At 34.9% G+C, this 13141-nt stretch overlaps 2 protein-coding genes across 4 annotated transcripts in view; one reads left to right on the top strand and one right to left on the bottom strand.

Moving 5' to 3' along the window:
- Positions 1 to 670, bottom strand: part of FGF7 (fibroblast growth factor 7) — an 84382-nt gene extending 83712 nt beyond the window's left edge. For all 3 annotated transcript variants that reach the window (XM_051980615.1, XM_051980613.1, XM_051980616.1), the window contains exon 1: positions 462 to 670. Coding sequence is in view for 2 of the 3 variants with exons in the window: in XM_051980613.1 (XP_051836573.1) it covers positions 462 to 501 (40 nt within the window). In the remaining variant the exon portion in view is untranslated. The remainder of the gene's footprint in view (positions 1 to 461) is intronic.
- The window catches only part of FAM227B (family with sequence similarity 227 member B), a 315782-nt gene that overhangs the window by 150493 nt on the left and 152148 nt on the right, over positions 1 to 13141 (top strand). The gene's annotated exons all lie outside the window — the stretch shown is intronic.

The raw sequence follows: 13141 nt of genomic DNA, 5'->3' as shown, positions 1-13141 counted from the left end.
ATACATCTTATGTTAGTATATACAGATAGATAGATAGATATATACATATATGTACACAGAGAGATACATTCTTTGTTATACTACTTATTTCCAAAATCTATTTTCTAGTAAGAATTTTGCATTTAAATCTATTGTTTTAAATAAACTTCCCAAGTTATTCTTAGCTAAGTGAAAATGCTTCTACATTTCTTTATTTCATGCTTTCACTTTTGTGGTTAACCAATTATTTTCTACAGAACTGCCCACATTTGTCTGGTTTTAAATGTCAGGAGAGCTCTGGAGAGTTTCAACCTTATCTTTACATAAGCTATATGCAGGGCAATTGCTATAGATCTTAACAGCATGCTTAGAAAATCTGTTAACTCTACTTCTCCCCTCTATTTCTGAACAAAAAGAGAAAAAGACATTAACTATTAGAAAACCTTAAACATTATTTTAAAGGACAAATAACAATAACTTACTTGTTTCTCTTGATAACAGCTGGATATATAAGTATTCCATTTCTGTTGTCTGCCTTTTGCAACATGAGACTCTCTACTGTAGCTAAAAACTATTTCTCAGCTGAGAGACTCCAGCAGAATCATAATTGTTTCCATAAATCAACACGCAAGAGGATTTTCTCTGTGTGCGCGCGCGTGTGTGTGTGCGTGCTCGTGTGTGTCTGTGTATGTGTCTGTGTGTGTGTGTGTGTGTGTGTGTGTGTGTGTGTGTGTGTGTAGAGTCTGTTATTCAGTGCTTTTTGATAAATACCTTTGCTGACCTCATTGGAAGCAATTAAAACTTAACCAGTGAGCTGTTAGTTGAATGCACCAGCAAGAATAAAAGGAGACTTGTGTGGTATCCAATGGTCATCAGAGGGAGCTATGAACATAGTTTATACTGAAATCTCAAAGTTGGTATTTACTTTCTAGAAACAAATTACTCTGATTCTTATGAAAAGGACAAGACAGAGAAAAAGGAAAAGTAGAAAGGATCTCTCTTTACAACAATTCAAACACGTGTTTTATGTTCTCAGATTTAAAAATGTTTTTTTTTTCATACATGCAGGGGTTGTTTTATTTGTTAGTCTGTCTTTCCACAGTTTCTTATGTACATGATGTACTTCTGCCCCTGGGTTGTCAGACTTAAATTATGGATTATATTAGCTAACTTAGAGGGACTATATAATTTACAGTTGACATAAGCATGTAATATTCTCATATGAAGACTATTAATCGTTTTTATATGAGGGAATTCTGATAGATTAATTTTTCCATTTGAAATGAATGAACTGGATGTTAGAAAACTTGGGATAAATAGTCCCAGGTCAGTCTCTAACTAACTTTATGGGCTTAGGAAATTCAAACTTTCTGTGCTTCATTTTCCTTAAGTGTAAAATAAGGGAATTGGATTAAATTACCTCCCAAAGGTTTCTTCCAGCTCTAAAATTTGATAACTGTATGACATAATTCATTTTAGGACAGGCAAGAGAAAACGTAGCTTCCTTTAAAAATAAATTCTGCTTCTTAGCATGAGTCATTTCCTCTTCTGACTTCCTGGGCCAAGTTATATATTGCGATACTCAAATATTTCATTATCCCTCTCCTGCAAAGCAATGTAATTGTCACTCTGAATCATTATTTTTATAAATTCAAATTCTTTTCCCTAAATTAACATGCTTGTTTCTCCATAACTTCTCTTGTGTTTGAAATGCTCTATATTACCACCAGGTGGTGCATCTGGACCAAAGAGGAAAAGACCATTTACTTTCAATGGATTTAAATTATATGTTATAATATATGGATCTACTAACAAACTTTTCTAAAAAAGAAAATATTTTGTGTTAAGGCATATGGTCAGATATATCAATTTCCCTTGGAAAGATGATATTGACAACAATTCTTGCCAGCATCAAAGATCATAATATTGATTATTTCTTCCAAAAAGTTCTAAATTCACATACTAAATTAACATCATTCATAAATTAAGAAATCCACCTATCTGCTATTCGTCACAGCAAAGACTTTGCACTGGGAAAAACAGGTACATTATAGTAATTTCCCCCTTAAATATTATTACCTCCTAAAATGTTACTGTAAAACTTTACTATGTACCTATATAATTTATGATTCCCAAACTGAAAATAAATGGACCTTAACTCTCTTTTTTGAGGAAGCACCCATGCCAGCCATGCATATTCCAAAACTGTTTCAGCCTGTGACTCGCTATATTTCTTTTGGATCTCATTCCAAGTTTATAATTCTTGTCCTTCATCCTCCTAACAGTCCTTACAGCATTTCAGTTCACTTTTATGTGTTAGTCTTCCACCATTAGAATATAAACTCCTTGTGGGCAGGGACTGCCTTCCATTTCCCTTTGTATTTTTATTTCCAATGCTTAGCACAGTGCCTGGCAGTGTAGTTAATTACTTAATCAATTTTTATTTATGAAAAAAAATTACCTATGCATTTTAAATGTATTGGTTGCCAATACACATGCTCCCTGTGTGATCACAAGGAAGTTATTTGCTCTCCCAGTGCCCTAGTGATCCCTGAGACTATAAATTGTAGTAAAGTGGCCAAATGGCATCAATGGAGGACTTTTTTTCCCACATTGAGAATCTCACACACTGATTAAATCATAAGCCCAAATGAAAATGTAGATGTTTGACTTGAAAGAACAAAAAGGGACTGATTTCTACAATGGTAGTGCTAAAGATCTCAATACTTGTGTTGTCAAAAGTTTGATATGATTTCTTTAGAGGTCCCTATGGCTGTATCACTGTCAACACAATGTTGGCTTGGAAGCCTATTTCTAGTCAGAAATGGTAATTCTGAGATGACTAGAGAGATAATTTTGAATACCCTAATACTAGAAAGTCATTGGTTATAACCTCAAAAATGTTTCTTGTACAACAATTAATAATAATAAATAAATAACTATAACATTTATAAAGTTTTTACTATGTACCAGGCACCATGTAAAGCCCTTCACAATTATTATCTCCTTTGATCATCACAACATCCCTGGGAGAAAGGTACTATTATTATCCACATTTTACAAATGAACTTAACCACTGATTTTTACCATTAGCGTGAAATAACTGTTTTATGTTGTTTTTCTGCAGAAGCTTTACAGCTGGTGTCTAAAGATAAATTTTAATTTAGGTTTTCCTAACTCCAGATCCAATGTACTAGCTACTGTACCATCAAGCTGTCTCCTTATGAAATATACTGTATATACTAAAGCAAAGAAATTGTGAGACATTGTCTTCAATCTGTAGGTCTCATATTGCTTGGACAAGCTATGATTTGGGCTTAGACTATCTCACTTTCCTCTTATATAATATGAAAAAAGGCATATTAAGTGTTCCTTGCCTCTGAACTTTGAAGATTATAACTTTTGCTGTGGGTTGTAATATTTTCTGATTTCTTTTTCCACAAAAAGCAATAATAATAGTCAGGAGACCTTCCTCAAGAAAACTATATCTGATGATTTTTTTTTCTTCCTGGGGACAAGCTATTTGAATGAAAACTACAAGGAAACTGCTTTCAGTGAGAAACATCTAAGCTTAGAGAGTTGTTATATCACAGTGATTCTCCACATGATTTTACTTAAGAAACTTTTATGGTACCCTTTATCACATGGGGAGTAAATGATAGACAGTAGTTTTTGGTCAGTGATATAATTAAAGCAGCTTTAAATATTAGCACTGCATTTCTACCTCATACCTCATTTATAACTATTTCCAATACAGACAATAGAAAGGGATTTTGTAAATGCTGAACTTGGTTTATATTTCTATGTGGTGATAGTTGTTCACTCCTTTCAGCCATGCTCAACTCTGAGACCTCTTTTTTGGGGGGCTGAGGGTTTTTGGCTGAAATATTGAAGTAGTTTGTCATCTTGTCATTTCCTTCTCTAGACCATTTTACAGATTAGGAAACTGAGACAGATTAAGTGACTTTTCCAGAATTATACAGCTAGTAAATGTCTAAAGTCAAACTTGAGATCAGGTCTTCCTGACTTCAGGCCCAGCCCTCTGTCCACTATGCCTACTTATATATCATATGTGTATATATACACACTCATATATCATATATACACACATATATCATATATACATATGTGTGTATATCTATATATGCACACACATACATATATACACATATACCTATGTATGCATATATAAACACACACATATATAATATATATATATATAAATTTTTACCACTTGAAAACATATACATCTCCAAAGCTGTTTTTTTCTCTTTTAAGTAAGTCTCAGGTATTTTTCCTTCAACTTTTTTTTTTAGAGTAAAACACTTTTTTGCTGCTTCCACAGAGCTATGTTATTTCACCTTAATGGTAAAAAACAGTAGTTAAGTACAGTATATTGGAAATAATCAGAAAAGCTCTGGATCCTGACTTCAGTTACCATCTGTGTGAACAGGGGCAAATTATTTAAATGCTCTGAACCTCACTTTTCTCATGTATAAACTATGAATAATGATACTGTACCTGCCCTCACAGAGTCACCAACTTGTACAAGAAAACAGTTTGCAATCTGAAAACACTCACCAAATGTGAGTTATTATTATTAGAACAATATGGAAGTCTTCACTAAAGACCTCCTCTGATGCCTCATTGTGGCATGGACGTGACCCAATTCTCCAAGTTGGAACCTGCCAACAGACTAGCAATAATGCCATCTAAGGCTATATTTTGCTCTACCAAATAAAATGTTTTCTTATAATCAACAAACAATGGCCACAGAGGAATCTTGTATTCCCTCCACTCTCTGAAATTTTGTAACTGTGAGGATGTGGTCTACTTTAGAAAATCTTCTGCAAAAGCCTGTTCCCTAAAAATGTTTTCATCAAGATATATACAGAACATGTACCTTACAAACAATTCTCATTTTATTAAGATGAAAAAATAGGCATATGGCTTGAAAATTTTCTAATGTCACACAGTCATCTTTTTGGCAGCCTCCCTTCCTTTTTCCTACTCTTTTTAGAAATTTCCTTTCTCCAACATTTGTTGTTTTTGTCTTTAAACATGTGTGAACTCCAGCACAAATTTTTGCTGTGTTTTCTCAGGCCTCAATGACATTTTATGATTTTACTTTCTTAGGTTATTGCCGTATCCTCATAGTTAAGCACACTGAATACTGAGTCATTAGAAAATAGATATAATTCCATTGTTATTTGTGATAAGAGTATATTATTGCAAGACATTAGAGTATCTATTCCATTTCATGTATGTTTGTCGTTCTCTTGCAAGTTTCATAGGTTAAGTACATTCAGAATGGCCCAACTTTCTTGGGTTTGACACCAAGATTTCAATATTTATTTTTTTCTCCCTTTTCTATACCCCATGATGGAAAAAACTTATTTCATATACCCATAGTTGATATTTGTAATGTTCTAAAAACTATTATTTTTTTCTCTTTGACTTCTTTTCCATCTTTCTACTGCCATTACTATGTAAAATAGCAGGAACTACATAGGTTTGAGGACCATTATTTATTATTTTCTGTCTTACAAAGTATATCAAAAATAACATAATTCATCATCAGATGGCCTAACAGAAATGGCCCTCATTTTGCTAGTATTGCCTTTGAACAGTAAAATTTGTGACTGAAACCACTCAAAACAGTTACAGTTTGATAGACTCGAACAGAACTTGAACTCTACCAACATAGTTTTTAAAATCTAGGATCACTTCCATACAAGAGAAGCATTGAACTAGATCATCAGTAGCCTATACTGTACCAGGTAAAAGGAGAGGCACAATGACAGATAAGACATAGTCTCTGCCCTTCTTAAGTTTTTACACCCTTCTAAGGAAGATAACTAAAGTATAAATAACCACAAGAGAGACTATAAGAAGTAAATAATAAAGCTACAAATAGGGGGTAATATGAGATTTAGAAATCGACTCTACTGGATGGGAAGGAATGATCATAGCATACTTAGTGAAGAAGGTTGAATTTAAACTGACCTTGAAGAATTTTCAACAGTTAAATATCCAAGAAAAGAGAGAAGAGACAGAGCCAAGATGGCAGAGTAGCAGGAAATAATTTAGCCTAGTTCCCCACCATACCTCCACAAAGATTTGAAATATACACCAAACCAAATTTTTGTTATAAATTCAAGAAGAGAAATTACAAATCATTTTTCTAGCCACAGTATGGCATGGAGAGACATATAGACCTATCAATGGAATCTAGCCTGGAATGGAGCTTTCTAGTATAGCTACTGAAACAAGATGAGAGCAAGAAGAGCTTCCATACCAAAACAAAGGGACGTATAGGATGAAGGAACAGGTGGCAACAAGCAGCACTGTCACAGGGTACTCAATTCTGGATGACAGATCCAGGAGCAAATTGAAGAGGGGATCTATTCAAAGCAAATAAAACTCCAGGGTGAAGAGTCATCACAAACTCTAAGCTGAGTACTGAGTGAGAAATAAGTTTAAAAGTAGTACCTGTGTAGTCTGGAACCCAGGAGCCAAGAAGCATCTCAGTTCCAGTCTCCAAGTCACTTCAAGGGGAACTAACTAAGGCAGCAAAGCAAATGTATTAATGCATCATTGGTAGAGCTGTGAACTAGTCTGGACATTCTGGAGAGCAATTTAGAACCATGCCCAAAAAGTTGTGAAATAGACCTTTGGCCCAGTGATATAATTTCTGGAGGTCTGTGCCCCAAAGAGATCAAAGAAAGAGGGAAAGGATATTAAGTACAAAAAAAAAAAAAAATCCCCAATATTTCTATCCTTTTGGCAGTAGCCAAGAATTAGAAATTGAGGGAGTGCATATCAGTTGGGTAATGAATAAACAAATGTGAATGTGATAGAATTCAGTTGTGTTATAAGCAAAAGGTTTCAGTGAAAACTGGGAAGATTTGTATAAACTGAGGCATAATAAAAAAAAAAAAAAAGCAGAGCCAGAAGAACAATTTATACAAAAATAATATTGTAAGGAGAAATAATGCTGAAGGACTTATGGATTCTCATCAGTGCAATGCCCAATAATGATTCTGGAGGACTTAGGATGAAATGAGTTACCTATTTCCAGATGGTGGTGAAGAATTCTGAGTATAGGTTAACATTATTTTTGACATGGGCCAATTAACTCTTGCTTCCTCAGTAGGAGAGGGTAAAAAGATATAAAGTAATTGTTAATTGATTTAAAAAGTGTAATTTTTTAAAAGAGAGGGAATTTCCGGATGAGGTACAGAAAAATATGAAGAATATTCAGGATGGCAATTAGTCCATTTTAGCTGGATTTATAACATGTATGGGAGATCAGACTTAAAAAACAATTTAGAGTCAGAATAAGAAAGATTTTTAAACAAAGGACTTTAACCTTTTAACAGTAGGCAGTGCTCAATCAGTAAAGGTTTTTGAGTTTCAGTGTGATCTGTCCAATCTTGTACATTAGAAATGTTAAACTGATTTCAGCATTGTGTATTAAATGTATAAATTAGAAGTGAAGTGATTAGAAAGCTAACAAAAGAGATGTGCAAGATGTACTGAGGGCTTGAAGTAGGGGAGCAATGGTTGAAATGGAAAGGAAGAGATGATCTAAAAGTAGTGGAGGGATTGCAGAGAATCAATTTGGTAACTGATTTATATGATACTAGGGAGGAGAAGGGTGATGGAGAGTCAGGGACTAAAACAATGGCAAGATTTCTAGCCTGTATGAGTAAGAGTACCATGAAGCTATAGACTAAAAGTCTAAGTCCATTAAAAAAAAAAAAAAAAAAAAAACAGGTATGGCAGCAAAATAGTTTGCTTTTAAGCCTGTTGAGCTTAAAGGGCCAAAAAAGATCTCTAAAGGGAAATATTCCTACAAGCTGCTGGAATATATTTACATGTTTGAGAGGGGATAGTGAAAATCTTACAGTTAAAATCTCTCTTACATGAGATCACCAAGGGAAGGAGGATGAATGAATCAAGTCAAATCAACAAGCATTATGAATACAAAGAAAGGCAAAAACAATCCCTGTCCACAAGGAATTTACTATCTATTAAAGGATGCAAGATAGGACTTTTCAGCTACAAGTCAAATGGAAAGGTCCCACTGGCCTTAGGGTACAGCAACAGAACAAATGGCAATACATCTTCCTTAATCTTTTAATGTATAATCACATGCTTTTAAAACGTTGGAACCATTTGCCAAGGACTTCGGTAATGAGAACTTTCCTTTGTGGGTCTTAGCTTTGTGGGAAGTTACTTCTCTAGAGGTTGTTTCCCTGGAAGATGTCTGTAGGATTTGGGTGGAAGTAGGACAAATGACCTGGGCTGCAGCAGCTAGAGTTTTGGAGCTTATATCCAGAACAGTTGGTGTTGGATTGAAAAAAGTGGGCACCTCAAGGTTTCTCCTCAAGACTATTCTCAATGATGGCTGAAGAGCAGGAACTAAAAGCAAGGTAGGTAGAAGAGAGGATTTCAGTGAAGGGGACATTGCCTTCACAAAACTCTTGAGTTCAGAGAAGCTTAAGTATTTCAAGTAGAAGGGGCCTAGGGAAATGTCTGTATGCAATGTTCTTCTCTAAAATATATTGTTCTCTGGGAGCAGGTTTCTTGGAGGGCTTCTGGAGGCAGCTTTAGTTTCAGTTCTGAGTAATAATCACCTCAAATGCAGCCAGGAATTAAAGTCCAAATCCTTTATTTTCTCTTTCAAGTCTTGTCCTTCCTTGGGCCCAGATAGCTTTCTTAGAGGCCTATCTCTCTCCTTGGTTCCAAGAGCTCTTGCCTCTAATCCTTTGCCTCTGCCAGCTTCAGCCTCTAGCTTCCTCCGAATGTCTCCAGCCAGCACAAAGGTGGAAGATGGAATGAAACTGTCTCCTCTTCTGAGAGTGGGCTTGTCCTTTCTGACTTTTGAATGTCCTGGACAAAATCCTGGTTTAGGCTCCTAGCTTATATATGCTCTCTTAAAGGTGTGAATCTTGTAGAACTCTAATAAGTACTAAGTACAGTAGTGAGCTAGAGAACTGTTAAGTACCGTGCTAAATTAGATAACTGACTTAGCCTTGTAAGGATTGTAACACCTATATTAAATTATTAAATGTATAAGAGACAGAGTAAGGCCCAAGGAAAGTGGAAAAGAACAATTGGAGAAGTAAGAAGAAACTATCAGAGTTAAGTTTAATGAAAGCCAAGATAAGAGAGAGTAACTGATGCTCCACAACATGAGATCTTTCAGATAAGTCAAGGAAGATTAAGACAGGGGCAGGTGAGGGAAGTTACTGAATTTGGTGATTAAGGAGATCAATGGTGACCTTCCAGAGGCAATTTTCAGTAGAATAAATGGGGAAAGAAACAAGATCTTAAGGACAGGCTGCTGCTGAAAGAAACACAGGGAAGAATGGTTTAGTATAAAGGTAAAACATCATTTGGAATAGGTGAGACCTGAGGCTGTTTGTAAGGCAGAAGGGCAAGATTCAAATTTGAAAGAGAACATAACGATGTAGGAAAAAAAAAAAAAATATATATATATATATATATATATATGATTGTTAAACTAAGATCCCTGAAGGAGTCAGGAAGGAATGGACTTGAGACTTTGTCCAAAAAAAGAAGCCTATCCTGTGACAGAAGACCTGTGGAAACACAGGAAGTACAGGAGTTGGGAGGACAATTAAAGGAGCTTACTTTCCTGGTCTTAATATTTTTAGTAAAGTCCATGACTTTGGCTAAAAACAAAGACTGAACTGGGGTCTTGAAGAAAGCAGAAGGTTTGAAGTAGGTGACACAGGGAATAAAATAAACAGTAAATAACATTAACGAAAAGCTTATCAAATAGAATTCAGCTCTGGTATTGTTGGCCTTGGTAGCCTTGGACAGCTCGCATCTTTGGGTCTCAGTTTCCTCATATGTAAAGTAGGTGGCCTAGGCTGGATAATCTCTAAAGTTCTATATTTTTATAAGTCAGTGATCCTAAATGCATATCCAAATACATACTTTGTATCTAAACTTGTAATTGGCCCAATATTAGTAACTCAGCTTTCTAAGAATTAATTACTAAGGGAGCCTTGAATCTACTAGGAGGAATGCAAAGGTGCTCCATTTTATCTTGCTATGGACATAAATTCCATTCAGATAGCCTTGTGCATTGGTAGAGATGAAAGATTTGTTAAAAATAAAGATAAAGGAAGGAAGGAAAAACCTTTTCTTTAGGTAAATGCAATTGTTGCCTAATTATTGTCTGCAATGAAAGATCTTTGCATTGGAAATAAAAAGTTGTTTCAACAATGAGATGATTCAGACCAGTTCCAATGCACTTGTGATGAAGAGAGCTATTTACACTCAGAGAGAGGACTGTGGGGACTGCGTGTGGTTCACAACATAGCATTTTCACTCTTTTTGTTGTTGTTTGCTTGTATGTTGTTTTCTTTCTCAGTTTTTTTTCCTGGTTTGATTTGATTTTTCTTGTGTAGCAAGATAATTGTATAAATATATATGCATATATTGGATTTAACATATATTTTTACCATGTTTAACATATACTGGACTACGTGCCATCTAGGGAAGAGGATAGAGGGAAGGGGAAGAAAACTGCAACACGAGATTTTTGCAAGGGGTAATGTTGAAGAATTATCCATGCATATGTTTTGAAAATAAAAAGCTTTAATAAAAAAAATAATAAATGAATGAATGAATTTCAGAACTCCCAGGTCAAGAAGAAAAGATTGCCAACAGCCAGAAAGATTTAACTTAAAAGTCATTTAGCTACAGTCAGGATCACCCAAGACCTAGTGGCTCCCATGTTAAAGAAGAGGAGGACTTGGAATGGAATATTCTAGAAATCAAAAGAGCTAGGATAACAACAAAGAATAATCTGTCTAACAAAATTGAAAATTATTCTTTTGGGGTGAGGGAGGGAGGGAAGAATGGATATTTAATGAAAGAGGAAAATTTACAAACATTCCTAGGGAAAAGACCAAAGCTGAACAAAAAATTGGACATTCAAACGTAAGAAGCAAGAGAAGTATTAATAAACATGAAAGAATAATCATGAAGAACTCCAGGGGGGAAAAAAAGGAAATAAAAAGGTCAGGAAGACCTAAGTTCAAGTCCTTCTTCAGATACTTAATTGTGAGAATCAAATAAGAATTTAGCTTCCATAGAATTACATTTAAAAATCAGAGAATTGAAACTTAAATTGAAGAAATGAAATTGCAACTAAGAAATGGAACTTAAAGGTAAATCTGATGTGGAACAAAGGAAAGGAAACTTATGGGGGAAACCATAAATTAGAATAAGAAACATGCTATTGGTAACTGAAGAAGGGGTATACACACATCCAAATAAGGATAAAAGAAAATTAGGGCTATGATCCCTGACCTGTGGGGAATGGAGTTGTAATTAGAGTCAAAGACTCACATGGGGGATTAGGATAGGCTATAACTTCTGTGGTATATAGCCAATGGGGGAAATAGGAAAGGTAGTTGCTTTTCTAGACAGAATTAAAGGCTGAGCTTTTGCAATTCAAAGATATTTTAGAGAACCATTCCTACAAGATGGTGAATTAAAAATCTTCTGTCTTCATCAGCAAATCTGCAGTTCTTGATAAGAACTCTTTATCTGTAACAATTAGCTGGTTATTTAACCTCTGCCATCCTCCTCAATTTCCACATCTGTAAAATGGGTACCTGCCTCTAAAAATTGCTGTGAGGATTAATATGGGATGACATATATAAAACACTTTGCAAACTTTAAAACACCACACAAAAAGTATGTAATTACTATCTACATACCATAATTACAAATATAAAATATAACCTAGTTTGCCTAAGTTCTAATTGAGAATCTTCTCATTTAAACAAAGAATTGATAATATATTAATCTTTCTATTTCCTTTGACATTTTTCAAATTTTATTCATTGATCTTTTAAAAAGAACAACCAACATCTACCTTTGATCTCTCCTTAAAGCCTGAGAATGCCTTGTAAATAGTCAGTGATTAATGAGCATTTGCTGAATTTAATTGTTTTCATTTTCTTTTGCCATTTCTTAAAATTCTTTTTTTTAATTCACCTTGTTACTTCTGTTTCACACCAGTGTATTGTATTTAAAGATCTTCCAAAGGCTCCAGTCTTGAAGTATAGAAATTTAGGAACTGCTTAGAAGTGTGTATAATAGGAAAACAATAATTAGAAAAAGAAACTATTCATTTATAACAGAATACAGTTTTTTTCAAAGTAACTTTGTAATCATCCTCAACTATTTATTGTCACTTCAAAAGCATTCCTTGACCTGGGACAGATCCTGTGGATGTTACAATCTATGTATCTATGTATGTAGTATTGTATTAGATATAGTTACTGGCATCCTGTTGTCCAGTTGTTTCAATTGTAGTTGACTGTAATGTTTTCTTCTCTAAAATATATTATTCTCTGGGAGCAGATTTCTTGGGGGGGCTTCTGGAGGCAGCCTTGTTTCAGTTCAGATCAATAATCACCTCAAATGCAGCCAGGAATTAAAGTTCAGATCCTTTATTGTCTCTTCCAAAATAACCTGGTTAGTTTTCTTAGAGGCCTGTCTCTCTCCTTAGTTCCATGAGCTCCTGTTGCTAGTCCTTTGCTTCTTCCAGCTTCAGCCTCTCTTCTCCTGAATGTCTCCAGCCAGCACAAAGGTGGACATTGGAATGAATTAACTCCACCTCAAGAGTGGCCTTGTGGGTTAGTGGGCTTGTCCTTCCTGACTTGTGAATCTCCTGGACTCCCCTCTGACTTGTGAATCTTGTAGAACTCCAATGAGTACTAAATACATTAGTGAGCTAGAGAACTGTTAAGAACCACGCTAAATTAGATAACTGACTTAGCACCTTGTAAGAATTCTAAACGTTGACACTATTTGGGTTTTTGGCTTTTTGTTTTGTTTTGTTTTGCCAAAGCTAATAGAATGGTTTGCTATTTCCTTCTCCAACTCATTTTTTACAGATGAGTAAACATAAGCAAACTGGATTAAGTGACTTGCCCAGGGTCACACTGCAAAGAAGTATCTGAGGCTGGATTTGAAATTAGATTTGACCCTGGTGCTCTATCTACTTCATCACTTAGCTTCCCTAGTTGCTAAAATCGATTTTAAAAGTTACTAGCATAGGTTTTAAATTAAATTTGTACTTAATTCAATTAAGTAATTTAAGTAC

This window comes from Antechinus flavipes, chromosome 2 (assembly GCF_016432865.1).
Source record: "Antechinus flavipes isolate AdamAnt ecotype Samford, QLD, Australia chromosome 2, AdamAnt_v2, whole genome shotgun sequence".
Classification (NCBI taxonomy): Eukaryota; Metazoa; Chordata; class Mammalia; order Dasyuromorphia; family Dasyuridae; genus Antechinus; species Antechinus flavipes.
Note: the sequence above shows the minus strand (reverse complement) of the source record. Positions and strands in the feature narration are given on the sequence as shown.